Raw genomic sequence first — 13,017 nt, 5'->3', positions numbered from 1 at the left:
GTGCCGTTTTCTGGTACAACTTTTGGTACAAACACTGGTATAAATTTTTCCAGCGTGTAGTTTTTTTGTGTTTTTTTTCAACAATATTTTGTTCTTTTTGTTGGAAATCTTCAGACAAATTTGTTTGTGTTTAATACAAGTTGCAAAAAACAAGGCTCGAGGCAAATTGGCAAAAGAAAAAAAGTTCTCTCCTGTCGGCACCAGCGGCTGTGGGAGTACTTTTGTACCAGCTGATCCACCGGTAACCGTGCCAATGTGCGTGTGCGTGTGTTTCATTACCAAGGTCTATGTAGCGTTTCCTTGTCAGCCTCCGTAGGCCTGCGGGTGCATTTTGGAAAACAGTGTCCCGTTCTCTGCAGTGCCTCTGAACCGTCGACTGACGAATCTTTATCACCCCGCAGCGCTCCCTGCGACCACACACACACACACACACACACACACACACACACACACACACACACACACACACACACACACACACACACACACACACACACACACGCATTTTGCTTGGTAACACTTTGCTTTTGAGGAAATGGAAGAAGGTTCAAAACGGCACCAGAAGTATTTCACCGCTATCGGTTTTAAAAGAAAGAATGACAAAATAAGCGAAGAGGACAAAAATAAAAATGTGCCGACTGCATCACAATCAGAATCCGCCTCACACTCCAAATGTTTGGGTTTGTCTGCAACCAAAAGGAGGGCACCCTTATTAAATTCAACGTTTTAAAGTCATATTTAATTAGTCCCCATGGGGAAGTTTATCCTGTGTAATTGAGCCATTCGGACTATTTGGGAGCAGTGGCCGGCATCGGGGCGAAGCCCAGGGACCAACTCCTGTTCTGAGGTTAGTGCTTTGGTCAAGGACAATTATGAGAGCGGAGTAATTCCTCGTTTTATTTTCCTTTTTGGTATGTACTGAACCAGAGCTGATGAAAGAAACCTACAAAAAAAAAAAAGAGAGTTAAAACAGAAAGGCTGAAATTGGAGAAAAATCTGGATAAATTCCATCAACAAATATTGACTTTTTATTTTCTCCTCAACTTTTGTCGTACTTATTTCATCTGAACAATATTCCCCCAATAAACTTCTGATCAATCTGATTGTAAAGGGTGCATTTTAAACTGTCTGCAAACACACACACACACACACACACACACACACACACACACACACACACACACACACACACACACACACACACACACACACACACACACACACACACACACACACACACACACACTTCTCTCCTCTCTCTTCAGAATCCGGATCAGGACACTCACTCGTTGCAGATGATGACTTTGCAGTCCTCCGCTTTGCCGAAAACCTGGAAGCGTTTCCTCAGCATGTTCTGGGTCACGCTGTTCGGCAGGTTGTGGATGTAAAACACCTGGCAGTTGTCCTGGCAACAGGGAAACCATGGCAACAGTCAGGACAAAAAGGACAATGCAGAATACTGATATACCATATGTAGGGAAGGGTGAGCGCAGAGCGGCGGCATCCTGAGGTTCAACGCTTCACACGGTCCCCGTGTTGGATTACGTGATTACACGATTGTTCGGATGATGTCGTTATTTAAAGGATCTCAAGGAGCTTTTCTTTCAACGGTTAAAGCTAAAAGTTTCAGTAATTCATTAGCACAGAGCAGGAGTGGTCCTCCGTACCTCGTCAGACTTGGCTTTGTTCCTCTGCTTGTCGTCAGGACAGATCTCCGAGTTCTCACTAAAGGAGGACGAGGAAGTGGAGGGGGAAAGAGAGAGAGAGAGAGAGAGAGAGAGAGAGGGGATAGTAATTGAGAAAAGGACGGACACAAGGTGAAACTGAAATGTCAAGACATGAAGAAACAGGTGAACTGCGGCAAAAAAAAAAAAGTGGGCCTCCTCCTGACTGCAGTGAGACATCTGTTCTCTGTCACTCCTCTCGTCTTTGTCCTCCATGTACAGAACTGATATGACCACTTTATTCTATGTAAGACAGCCAAGTCTTCAACCATCAGTCATGCTTGAGTGCTCAGACGCGGGTTTTTTTGTGTGTGTTTTTTTGCAGCTACAACAGAGTAGAATCAAGCTGTTATTGAGTTTATAAATATCTCAAATGTAAGAATGAGAAGCCTCAATCCTTCTGACGCTCTACATTTCACCGTGTAATCTCCTCGGCCCGCATCTTCCCACCACCCCCCCCCCCCTCCTCTCACCTGGAGTCTGTCTTGCCGGAGGGGGAGTCGGGACACAGGTGGAGGATCGGTGAGGGCGAGCGGGACGCCGCCGAGCGCTCCGCCTCTTCTTCGGAAACGGGCGGCGTGGCGGCCGCCGACTGGCAGTCTGACGGAGGCGAACACGAGATCACCACGGTCGTCTGCAGCTCCTGCGGCTCGGCGGCGTGGGACATCGCCAGCCTCTCCTCGTTCTCCCCGCCCTTCGCCTCCGGTACCTGATCGTCGGCCGCTTTGGGCGCCGGGGCCCGAACTCCGTCGCCTCCGTTGCCGTGCGCCTGCAACATGGCGCCGAGGATCGCGGCGCTGCGCTTGCGGCTCTCGCCGAGGCTCAGCGCGCAGTAGTCGTGGTCGCCGAAGCTGCGGTGGGTGTCGCTGTCGCCCGCCTGGCCCATGCGGCGCAGCTGGGCGTACAGCTCCGTCTGCTCCGGCATCTTCCGCTGGTGGTGAGCGCGGCTCAGCCAGGACGAGCCCTTGGCGGCAACGTTGGCGTTGGCGACCGGGTGGACGGACTCGCCGCTGCCGCCACCGACCACTCCTCCGCCACCCTTTCCTCCCTCTGTCGGCTTGAAGAGCTCATCTTCCACAGGTTTGTGAGGCGGGGTGGTGGGCGGAGTCAGGCCTGGATGGGAAATATGATGAATCGGCACGTTAGCGGCTACGTTTTCTCTAAAAACCTACTTTTGGGGAAACTCCTTCGACCGTCGGGTTCATCGTCCCCAAACTTCGGCCGGACAATCTTCGGATGTTGCTGATCCATTTTCACATTTTCTATTGCCCCAAACGTTTGATCAAATTTCACCAAAATGTTGAACAGTACACCAGAAATCATCAGAATGACATCTATATTTTGCCTGAATTTTACCACCGGTATATTCCTCCTGCGGGAATCCGCAGGTTCGTGGTTTGACTGGTTCCTGGACGAGTACATCTTCTCACCAATGCTGCAATGCGTCCGTGCGGTTTGCTTCCACGTGCTTCTTGTCTTCTACCGCTCGCAGGCTGCTCGGACCCCGATCGTTGCCGCTCGCGGCTACATTTCAGTGGATCCAGGCCATCTGCTTCCCCGTGCTATCAGTCTTTGTGCAAAGCTCCCTGACAACAGGCTTCAGCTTCATGTGAGTCACATTGATCTTCTCATCTAACTCTGCAAGATTAAGTACATTTCCCCAAAACTATTCCCTTCAGACCCTTTTCAGTATCTGCAGCCCTTGAAGCAATCTTTCCGCAATGGCGTTGACGCACCGCGACTTGTTGCTTCCGATACCAAACAAAATGAGATGCGGCTTCCGCTATCCCCGTCCCTTACGACTGCATCTTTTAGAGCTGACATCAACACATGTGGAAACAACCGAGTAAACAGAGACGTGTTTTTACCTGCCGTTCCGCACAGATCCACACTGAGCGTCTGCTCAAAAGGCTTGGTGCTGTACTGGGACTCTCTGGTGGCGAGGAGACAGATCAAAGCAGGAATTAAAGATTGCTGTGTCATGTTGGAATACATGGCAGCTTTCAAAGATTGAACACGAATCCAATAACAGCCTTAAAAGGCTCTCAGTCAAATCTCTCTCTTTTTTTTTTTTTCTCCCTTAAAATAAAAAACAGCACGGTCTCAGCTGATATCTGCTGAATTTGAATTATGTGTCTCCCTGTAAATGCTACTGGCATCTCTCGGCGCTCCTCATTCCTTATCACAACAACCATATGTACTCGGCTGTCTTCTCCCCCTATTCTTCCTCTGCTATTTCTGGCTGCCTTGTTTCTGTTTCTCCAGTTGCCATGAAAGGCAGGAGCTGTGCCGAGTGGATTGGCTTCAGGCAGGATATTACTTACCCTCCACAGCGAACAGGAGAATAAAATACAAAAAATAAAAAACACACACAAAATACTTGTTGTTTTTTCAGCGAGCGCTTCAGAAGACAGATTCATTTAGGAGATGGACGGACGCCAGGGGTTTCTACAGGAAGACCATTCAGCTTTGAGACGGCGTGGAGCTGGAGAAGTTCCAGCGTTTGAGGCTGGACGGGTGGGCAGGTCAATTTAGAAAAGTAGGAGCAGTGTGGTCTCTTTGTTTGGAAACAGATTCAAATCTGAGTAAACCAGCCAGGGGTCCCGATTCATTGAGGATGTTGAAATCCCCCCCAAAAAAAATTGATGAATTTGGTTTATCTTGTTACAGGTATAATGCAGTTTAATGGGATTTTACATGAAAAGCCTTTGAAAGAAATGGAACCTGACTCCGACTCTGTTCTTGTCCCAATTCTTTTTTCACTTATGACGTTTTTCGGTGACGCATCTCAGGCCGACGGCGGTTTATAGTCCAGGTACAGACGGTGCATTCAACATCTGGCATGCTGAACGTGACCACGCGTGTACAAGATCGATGTGTTTTGCATGTTGTTGAGTGTGTAAGTGACACGCGACGGTTTTAACTTCATCTCTTCCGGCCCGAATGCTCGTTTCTCAAGAATATTTCTGAATTACGGCAGATTACGAAGCATTAGATTATACAATTTACACAATGAAACAAATACCCAAATAGGATCAAATCAATTAGAGCTGATTTTTTTTTTTTTTTTGCTACAATTTACAGCAAAGGTGATTAACGCAGTAATTTGCATGTTTACAAGCACTAGATTAGTACAGCTGGAACAATCCTCTGCTCCTTAATGGAATCGGTCTCACGCTCAGCACTCAGAAATAAACCATTCCCACGATGCTGAATGCATTTCTGCAGCACTGCTGAACAGTCTTGTTGAATTTATATCAGACACCGAGCAGGGAAACTGTACCGCCACAAAGAGTCCAGTCGAGCACTGTCGTGAAGTATTAAAGCGCAGACTCAGCGAGTACATTTGATTATTTAAATTAGATTTCACTCATATAACTAAAGAGTATAAATTCTAAGATCTTCCAAACGGAGCTCAGGAAACTACTGCTGCAGTTTTCTTATTCCTCATAAGAAATTATTTGTTGGTGTCTTTTTAGTTCACACAATAGCTGGTAATAAACTAAGAGATCATTTTTCTACAGTACAGCTTTTGGATTTTTTTTTTTTTTTTAGGGTACTTTTACCGAGCTGGAAAAAAACACAGGTACTTCAACTTTAAGAGATACTCACCCTGTGGACTTTGGGTTGAGAGGCAGACAGAGGCAGGCTCGCTTTTCTGCAATTAGAAATAAAAAAGAAAACACAGTTACAACCATGTTTTAGATTATCATACACACCGGTATGAAAACATGAACGTTTGTGTCTTCAAGCTGCGACTGAGCATGTCGGATATTTTGTCATGTGTGACTCAGAGCAGCAGTCACACTTTATTTATATGGTTTATGTTTTAAAATCTAAAGGTGAGACGAGTGAGACACAAATTTGGAGCGATGCTTTGATTCATGAAGAGAAAGAGATCAACAACATGTTCTGTAAACCAGCGTGTGTGTAAAATATGGATTCCAGGTAATTCCGATATAATCCAATATATAAAAACTGAGAATAAGAACCAGCAGTGTGAACGCAGCGTTTTGTGTTTTCTAACCGTGGCAGCAGAGTTTGGTCGGCTCAGTTGTGGCAGGTCTGATGTTACTAGACGTCAGTTGTTGCAGCTGCATCTCCGTCGTGGTTCCTCCTCCCGCTTGGGTCGGCAGGAGTTTGACTCCCGCTCGCCCCTCCTCTCGCTCCTCCCTGTCCTTCCCCTCTCCTTTCCTCGCCCGTCCAGGCCGCAGCCTCTTGGCGAAGCGGCTGGGGAAAGAGGCCAGTCGTCTGGAGCGCCGCACCGAGAAGGAGCCGCCGTTCTCCGCGGCCTCCTCCAGGCTCGGCGGGGGCTCGGAGGGGTAGTTTCTCCCCTCGGGGGAGGAAGAGTCTTGACAAAGCTCCGGTTTGGGGTTGTTGGAGCTGGGCGGCGGCGGGGCTGATTTAGCCGGAGCAGAAGGAGCAAGCGCTCCTCCTCCTCTGTTGGGGCTGTGGGAGTGGGAGTAGGGTGGGCTGTGCAGTCTGTAAGGCTTGCTCACGTCAAAGGAGCTGCTCTGCTGCAGGAGCTCGCGGAGGAGGGAGTTGGCCTTCATCTCCCTTCGCCGAGCGAAGGGGAGCCTCCGCGGGGCGCCGCCCGACCCGGTCAGACCCCCGCTCGTCCCGGGACCGGCCACGAGCACGACTCTGCTGTGAGAGTTTGTGGCGGTCGGGCGCGAGGCCTCGGGTCGGGCCCGGGGCCGCGGCAGGTCGCGGTCCTTGCGCTCCCAGCCCTGCTGCTTGCGCGTGGGCAGGCAGTAGGTGTGCATGTACGTGATCAGCTCCACCACCGAGTGCAGTTCTTTCTCCGAGCTGAACTGAGGCTTCGCTGGCTCGGCGGGGACGGCGGCCACACCCTCCACCTCGCTGCAGGAAGACTCCTCCTCCTCTTCATCCTCTTCCTCCTCCTCCTCCTCCTCCTCCTCCTCCGACTCGCTGTCCTCGTCCTCCTCCTCCTCCTCCTCGTCCTCCTCGGTGTCGGCGGCCGGGGCGTCCTCCGTGTCCTGGGCGGTGGTGAGGTGGCGGTGCAGCTCGGTGCACAGACGCCCGGCCGGACGCACCGCTCGGGGCTTCCTCTCCTGAGGGAGGTCGCTCTGAGGGCGGAGACAAACAAACACCCTCAAAACTGTTGCTTTTGGACAAACAAGAATTCAGGAGGTTTTCCAGCTCAAATAACTTCTGTTTTTAGCGTTTCCGTTTTCAACCCAAAAACCCAAGAAGATTGTTTTTAGATGTATTTTCACCCACGTTTGCATCGTATCCATTTTTTCCACGAGAGAAACTCATTTGCAGAGAAAAACTTTCACTGCAGTCGAAGAAAAACAGATTCCTTTATAATGTTAATGAAACGTGAGAATAGAACAACGAGTACGACATCGAAATCAGCTGATAGTTATGTCTCAGTCACTCAAAAGTTTTTTTTTTAAATAAAAAGTCATTTTAAATTTGTTCACATTTTGAAAATGATAAAAGATGAAACGCTTCTTTTAAAAGAAATGACTAATTATTAAAAGATTGACTATTTTATAAACCTGCATCAACGACAGCACTACTGAGGCTTCTCGGCTCGTATTAGCGTTAGCCACCGCTCCGAAGGGGCGGACCAATCAGCAACCGGTGTTGGTGGGTAATCGCGTTTGTCCCGCCCCTCCTTCGCTGTCATTGGACGGCTGTTGACAGTGACGAGTGCAGCGCCAACGTTTTTCAACTCTGTGAATGTTCAGCGTTCGGAGCAGAATAAACGTTCAGCACCTCGTCAAGCTGCCGGCGTTCATTAAAACTATTTTTGTTTTTTAAATATGCCGTACTCAGGAAAAAAAAACAACCTGTTTTGGTGGACGACGTAGGAAGAAGAGCGCCGGTCGGTTTTCAGCGCAATATGCCGACTTCAGTCTTTAATTCCGAGGAACCGACGCCAAAACATTTTTCTTTTTTCATCAACTTCTCTGAAGTTGTTCACGAGAGAGAAAGAAAGGAAAAAAACAACAACAACAACAACAACGAACCACCAAAACGAGGAAAACAAACCCCGCGAGCGTTTTGGGGTCGCGTCTTCCAATTTCCTGCCGTGGACGCCGGATCGACCGAGCACACGGCAGGAAATTCTGCTTCCGACTCGGTGAGGGATGGTTCGGTGTGCAGCTGCGATGAAATGGCTGATTCCACATTCCTCATCCAGAAGAGGACGGAGGGTCAGCCAGTACTCCCGCCGCGAAGCCACGCTGCTCTAAAAACCGAAGCTCTCCCGCTCACAAAGCGAGGTGAGGAGGTTGTGTGGCGGATCCAGACTTGGCGTATCCCCGCGCCGCTTCCTCTGGGTATTCTCTATCCTCCTCTTTTTTTTTTTTTAAGCCGGAGCGGGAAGCAGAAGTCGGCGTGAAGGCTCGCCGTGCTTCTGTGCTCGTACAAGATAAATGGCCGGTGTTGTAATCAATGACCACTTGAAGCACAATGCTAGCAGCTATCCAATTACTGCTAAGTCATACAGCAGCAGCCATTGTAAATGTCCTCTCCTCCCCAACGCCCCATCCATCACCGGCGGCGGCCGAAGGTCTCGGCGAGCTCGACGGGCTCCCGAGTTTTTTTTTATTCCCAAAAAAAAAAAAAAAATATATATATGTTGTTATTTTGGAAAATGAGAAGTGTTGCTTTGTTCTGAGGAAAACGTCCGGCTGCGCTGCGGAGAGTCGTGAAATCCTTCCTCATTAAAGTAAACTCGATAAAAAAGAGACCCGTCGCCGGTTGGGTTTGGACACCGCGGGTTTGTCTTCAAGCGACCCGGCGTTACCGTTACCACGGCAACCCGTGCAGACAGGTCGCCGACGTCTCGCAAGTTAACGGTGCGCTCATTCGCGCCTCACCTTAGCCGGAGGTCTGACCGGCCGCAGGTGCAGGCTTCTGTTGCCGTAGCGACGGCCGTGGACTCCGTCTTTGTGCACGTCGATGCCCGCGGGCACGTTGGGTGGAGTCAGCAGCAGCTTCTTCAGCTGAGGAGGAAGAAGAAGGAGAAGAAGAAGGAGATGCAGAGATAAAAGTTAGGTAACAGCATCCATCAAAATATATCGATTTGACTTCCAGCGTGTAAAATACATTTTAGAAGCACGAATAATAATGAAAGTTTAGTCTTCAGTCCCGGTAGAAGGGTTTGTAGAAAGGTGAAAGTGGGATTTTGGCCTTCGTTCGATGGCTTCAGTAGAGACGGAGAGGAAAACTAAAGGAAAGAGAGCGGAGGGGGAACGACGTGCAGGGAACGGTCCGGGCCGGCCGGGATTCGAACCGCCGGCGGATCGGGTCAGGCCTTCGTTCCAAGTTTTAATCTAGTTCCTGTCAACTGTTAACGCGCTGCAGACGGATGTTTGTAGAGGGGAATCATGTGCAGGAGGAGGTCACGATACTGTACATTCATCACGTCACCAAAGCTTGACAGCGACATGGCAAAATTCAGGTTTCCCATTAAAGAGCCTAACCGGTTTATCTTCTTCATCCGTCCGTCCTCAGACTCGTCTTCCTCTCTCTCCCACCTTACAGCTCTTCTTCCTCCAGATCAAACAGGAAGTTGGAGCGCGGACCGAAGCGCACCTCTCGTGAAGGCCTTCCCTCGATATTAACCTTTCAAATAACTGCTCGATTATCCTTTCATCGTTTAAAAAAATAAAATATATCTCATCTGTCTGTTCATCCATTCATTTCAGGGCCTTTTGCTTCATGACAGGCCTATCAGCTCATATAAATCAGCTTAGGGAGAAAATCCCCCTCTAAGCTGAGCAGCTTTTGCTCCAGAAGACGATGTAGGAAAACACAGATGTGATGAGGACGTGGACGGGAAGGTCCGCGCATGCAGAGGGTTCACTTAGTGGAATATAAACCTCCGGCGGCCACGTTGGAGGTCCTCATCTCTTTATGGCCGAGGTCACCTGACTGTGTTTGTAAACAATTTCATCCCTGCTGAAGAATAATTAAGCGAGAATTACATATTATTTGCCCACTGAAATACGAAATGAGGGTCAAATTACATGAATTCGTCTGTTCTCGTACATCTGAAACTTTATTTCAGTCTCAACAACGAGGCAGTTGGACTTTGCTGGAACTTTACGTTGTGCTTTTACGTTTCCTCTCAACAGCAGCTGACAGCTGTGGCTTCTGGGTAATGCAGTATTTAGAGACACCGGCTCCGAGCGTCTCGAGTTTCATTTAACACCTGCCGGCCGATGAGACGTGTTTCTGTGGTACCGTGTCAGCTCGGTAGTGAACGTACCGTCATGTCTGCTCAGCTGACTGATCTTTTAAACGGAAACATTCAGCTTCAGCACGAGCGTTGATCGCAAGTACGGATGAAGCTTATTAGCATTTTACCACAAGTTACTATCTTTAAAGCCAGATAGCTACGTGACACGTGTGCATACATTTTGCACATTTCACATGTTGTATGTTTATGATCTTCTTGCTCCCGATTGAATATGAAGCCATCAGAGTCCACCGGACCTGAATAATGGCTCCAGAACACGATAAGTACGAAGGAGACCTGCTCATTCACTTTTAGACGAGGAGGTCCGTATGTCCGAGAGGAGCTTTTAATGCCGCTTCAGATGCTTTTAGGTTGGCACACAGTACATGTTTATGAGAAGATACTGTCAGAAGGTTCGCTATAAATCTCATGAGGTGGGAAGGTTGTTTTTTTATGGGAGGAAAGTAAACAAGAATCCAGCTGATGATTGTTTTGCGATCATGCTGCCGACCTGCAGGTCACAGTTAAACCACCTTTTTTTATTTATTTTTATCACTCACGCTTTAACGAGTACAATATCAGTACCCATCGGAGCAGAATACTATCTGGGTCAAAACCACCGAACGGGCCGATCGCCCGCATCGCTAATGGGGCCACCGCGGCCCCCTTTGTGGCCGAGCCAACTTGGCTCCGGGTGCGCGATGATGCTCCTCTGAGAGCCCCATTGAGCAGAGTGAAGAGGAAACTGAAGGTTTGTGTCTGTTTGAAACACTGTAAAAGCTCTCAAACACTCTACTCTACTCTACTCTTCCTCGCGCTGCCGTACTCTAGTCTGGACGCCTCCCAGAGATCCAGTGGGACCATCAATGGAGGCCTTGTTCTGCGGTGGGACACACACACACACACACACACACACACACACACACACACACACACACACACGGTGCACACACGTGACCAGAGACGTGAGTCAAAGCAGGCATGAAGACGCGGAGGTGGAGGGGAGGGGCTTGCATATCAACAAGGGGTTATAAGTTCAAATAAAAAGTGACAAGTGCATGAAAACGTGAAGAAACATTTGAAGTGCACCTCAAACACGAGGTGCGAGTACACGGGAAGCTTCACGACGGCTTCAGAGCTGCTCTGTTCGACATCAATTAAACAAAAAGTAAATAATACGTGTTTCCTTAACAAGAACAAGATCGACATAGAGGCTTATTCAAGAATAGTTTAGCTTAATAATATTATAATAATTTATATAAAATCTTACACAGGTGATTAAATCAGATCAAATTAGAATTATGACATGTTGATATGTTTTTTGAATTTGACCTGTGTGTGTTCACATGAGCAGGCAGGTGTGTGCGCGCGCACACACACACACACACACACACACACACACACACACACACACACACACACACACACACACACACACACACACACACACACACACACACACACACACACAGTCAGCGTGACAGCAGGACATGAAGGTGAGGTCATCTTGCAGTATCACCTGTCTCCAGTAGAGGGCAGCGCCACACATTTAGGCCTGAGCACATGAGTGACAGCAGTCATGTGACGGTAAACCACTCAACTGATGGAAATAGGGGATCAAACACACACACACACACACGCACACACACACACACACACACACACACACACACACACACACACACACACACACACACACACACACACACACACAGACAGACAGACAGACAGACAGACAGACATCTGGCAGGTTCAGTCGAGTGAAGAGCATAATGTTATTACACCAGGCTTTTCTGTGTGAGTGGACGTGAATGTCAGGTTGCTATTTTTGCCACTGATACTTTACGAAATGGAAACAGAGCGGTGATGGAGGGTGATATGATTCATACACAGTAAAGTGAAATATTCTCTTTATCCTCTCTGTCAGAGGTCCGGGTCACAGTTTGACACACAGCAGAGAAGCGAATTAACAAATACAAAAAAAAGAAATTACAAAAACTCTCCTGGGGAAATCAGGGAGTGTATATATATATATAATATAAAGGACAGAAGAATAAATCATTTTGTCACTTTGTCTTGTTTCACGCATTTTTGACCAAAAATGGAAGAAAAAAAAGATAAATCATGACTGAAAAATATTAATGAACCAATTATGGGGTCATTGAGAGTTCTGATATCCACTAAATATGAGTACTTCTGTTGGGTAAACATGTTTTACTATAAAAACTTTGGTATGAATACAGTTAAGTGGCCGTTATCGATTAGTAAAAGTAGTTGCAGAGTAGTTATTCATCTTAAAACACTAAAAAGGGCTTTAATTGATCAATCAGCGCGCCACATGTCACAAGAGGTGTCTCACATTCTCATTTTAAAAGCACTTTAATCACGTTCCTTCTGTCACCTGCTTGTGTGACTATTTTAAATCTGGTCATGACGAAGCAGACCGACAACTTTCTTTTTTCTTCTTCTCCGCATTGGAAGAACTTTCAGTATTTTTTTCCAGCGGTTTGAAAAGTGACACGACGCATCTCGTCTCGGATGCAGGAACACTCCCCGAAGCGATGCTCGACTCCGACTTGCTGCCTGCAGGTGCTACCGAGACGACGCCCGAGGGAAATGATCGAGACGCAGGCGCTGGAGCTGGGAACTGGAATTAGTAGTGGCGTGGTGTTTGTGACGGAAAAAAGGGGAATTGCGTTTGTGAGGTGAGAAGCAACAACCAGCTGACTGAGTAGAAAAGACTTCCTCGGCTCTACTGTTGCGTAATTAAGGGTGAGGGGTTAAAGGTCGGCGCGGAATATGTCACGAGAAGGAGGTGAGCGGGGTTCAAAAGCAGGGCTTACTGCATTAATTAAATGCAGGATGAATTAGGGATATTCATATTTTTGTACCAACTGACTGGTTGGGTTTTTAAATTTAGTGGAAAAAAAATTCTCTGAAAATAGAAACGACTCCTCGAGCACAAAACATCATCTCGCCGAAAAATAATCTGTGCTGTGAAGTTTAAAGTGTACGCATCGCGTCCATCTGTCTTCTGAACTCCACGCCATCACTTCCCAATCTGCTGTTTCG

General features: G+C 47.8%; 1 protein-coding gene across 2 annotated transcripts in view; it reads right to left on the bottom strand.

Annotated features, from left to right (window-relative positions):
* ppargc1b (peroxisome proliferator-activated receptor gamma, coactivator 1 beta) overlaps positions 1–13,017 on the bottom strand; it is an 86,124-nt gene that overhangs the window by 6,361 nt on the left and 66,746 nt on the right. For both annotated transcript variants that reach the window (XM_069710102.1, XM_069710103.1), the window contains exons 4-11: positions 8,582–8,707; positions 5,752–6,814; positions 5,337–5,382; positions 3,593–3,657; positions 2,198–2,837; positions 1,668–1,725; positions 1,287–1,405; positions 280–407 (exon numbers count right to left, since the gene is read on the bottom strand). In XM_069710102.1, coding sequence (XP_069566203.1) covers positions 280–407; positions 1,287–1,405; positions 1,668–1,725; positions 2,198–2,837; positions 3,593–3,657; positions 5,337–5,382; positions 5,752–6,814; positions 8,582–8,707 — 2,245 coding nt within the window. The remainder of the gene's footprint in view (positions 1–279; positions 408–1,286; positions 1,406–1,667; positions 1,726–2,197; positions 2,838–3,592; positions 3,658–5,336; positions 5,383–5,751; positions 6,815–8,581; positions 8,708–13,017) is intronic.

The sequence above is a fragment of the Brachyistius frenatus genome, unplaced genomic scaffold, assembly GCF_029030835.1.
Source record: "Brachyistius frenatus isolate BFR_SWC_R1_liver_20210118 unplaced genomic scaffold, ASM2903083v1 Contig_89, whole genome shotgun sequence".
Lineage (NCBI taxonomy): Eukaryota > Metazoa > Chordata > Actinopteri > Embiotocidae > Brachyistius > Brachyistius frenatus.
This window is presented reverse-complemented; position numbering and strand designations above follow the sequence as displayed.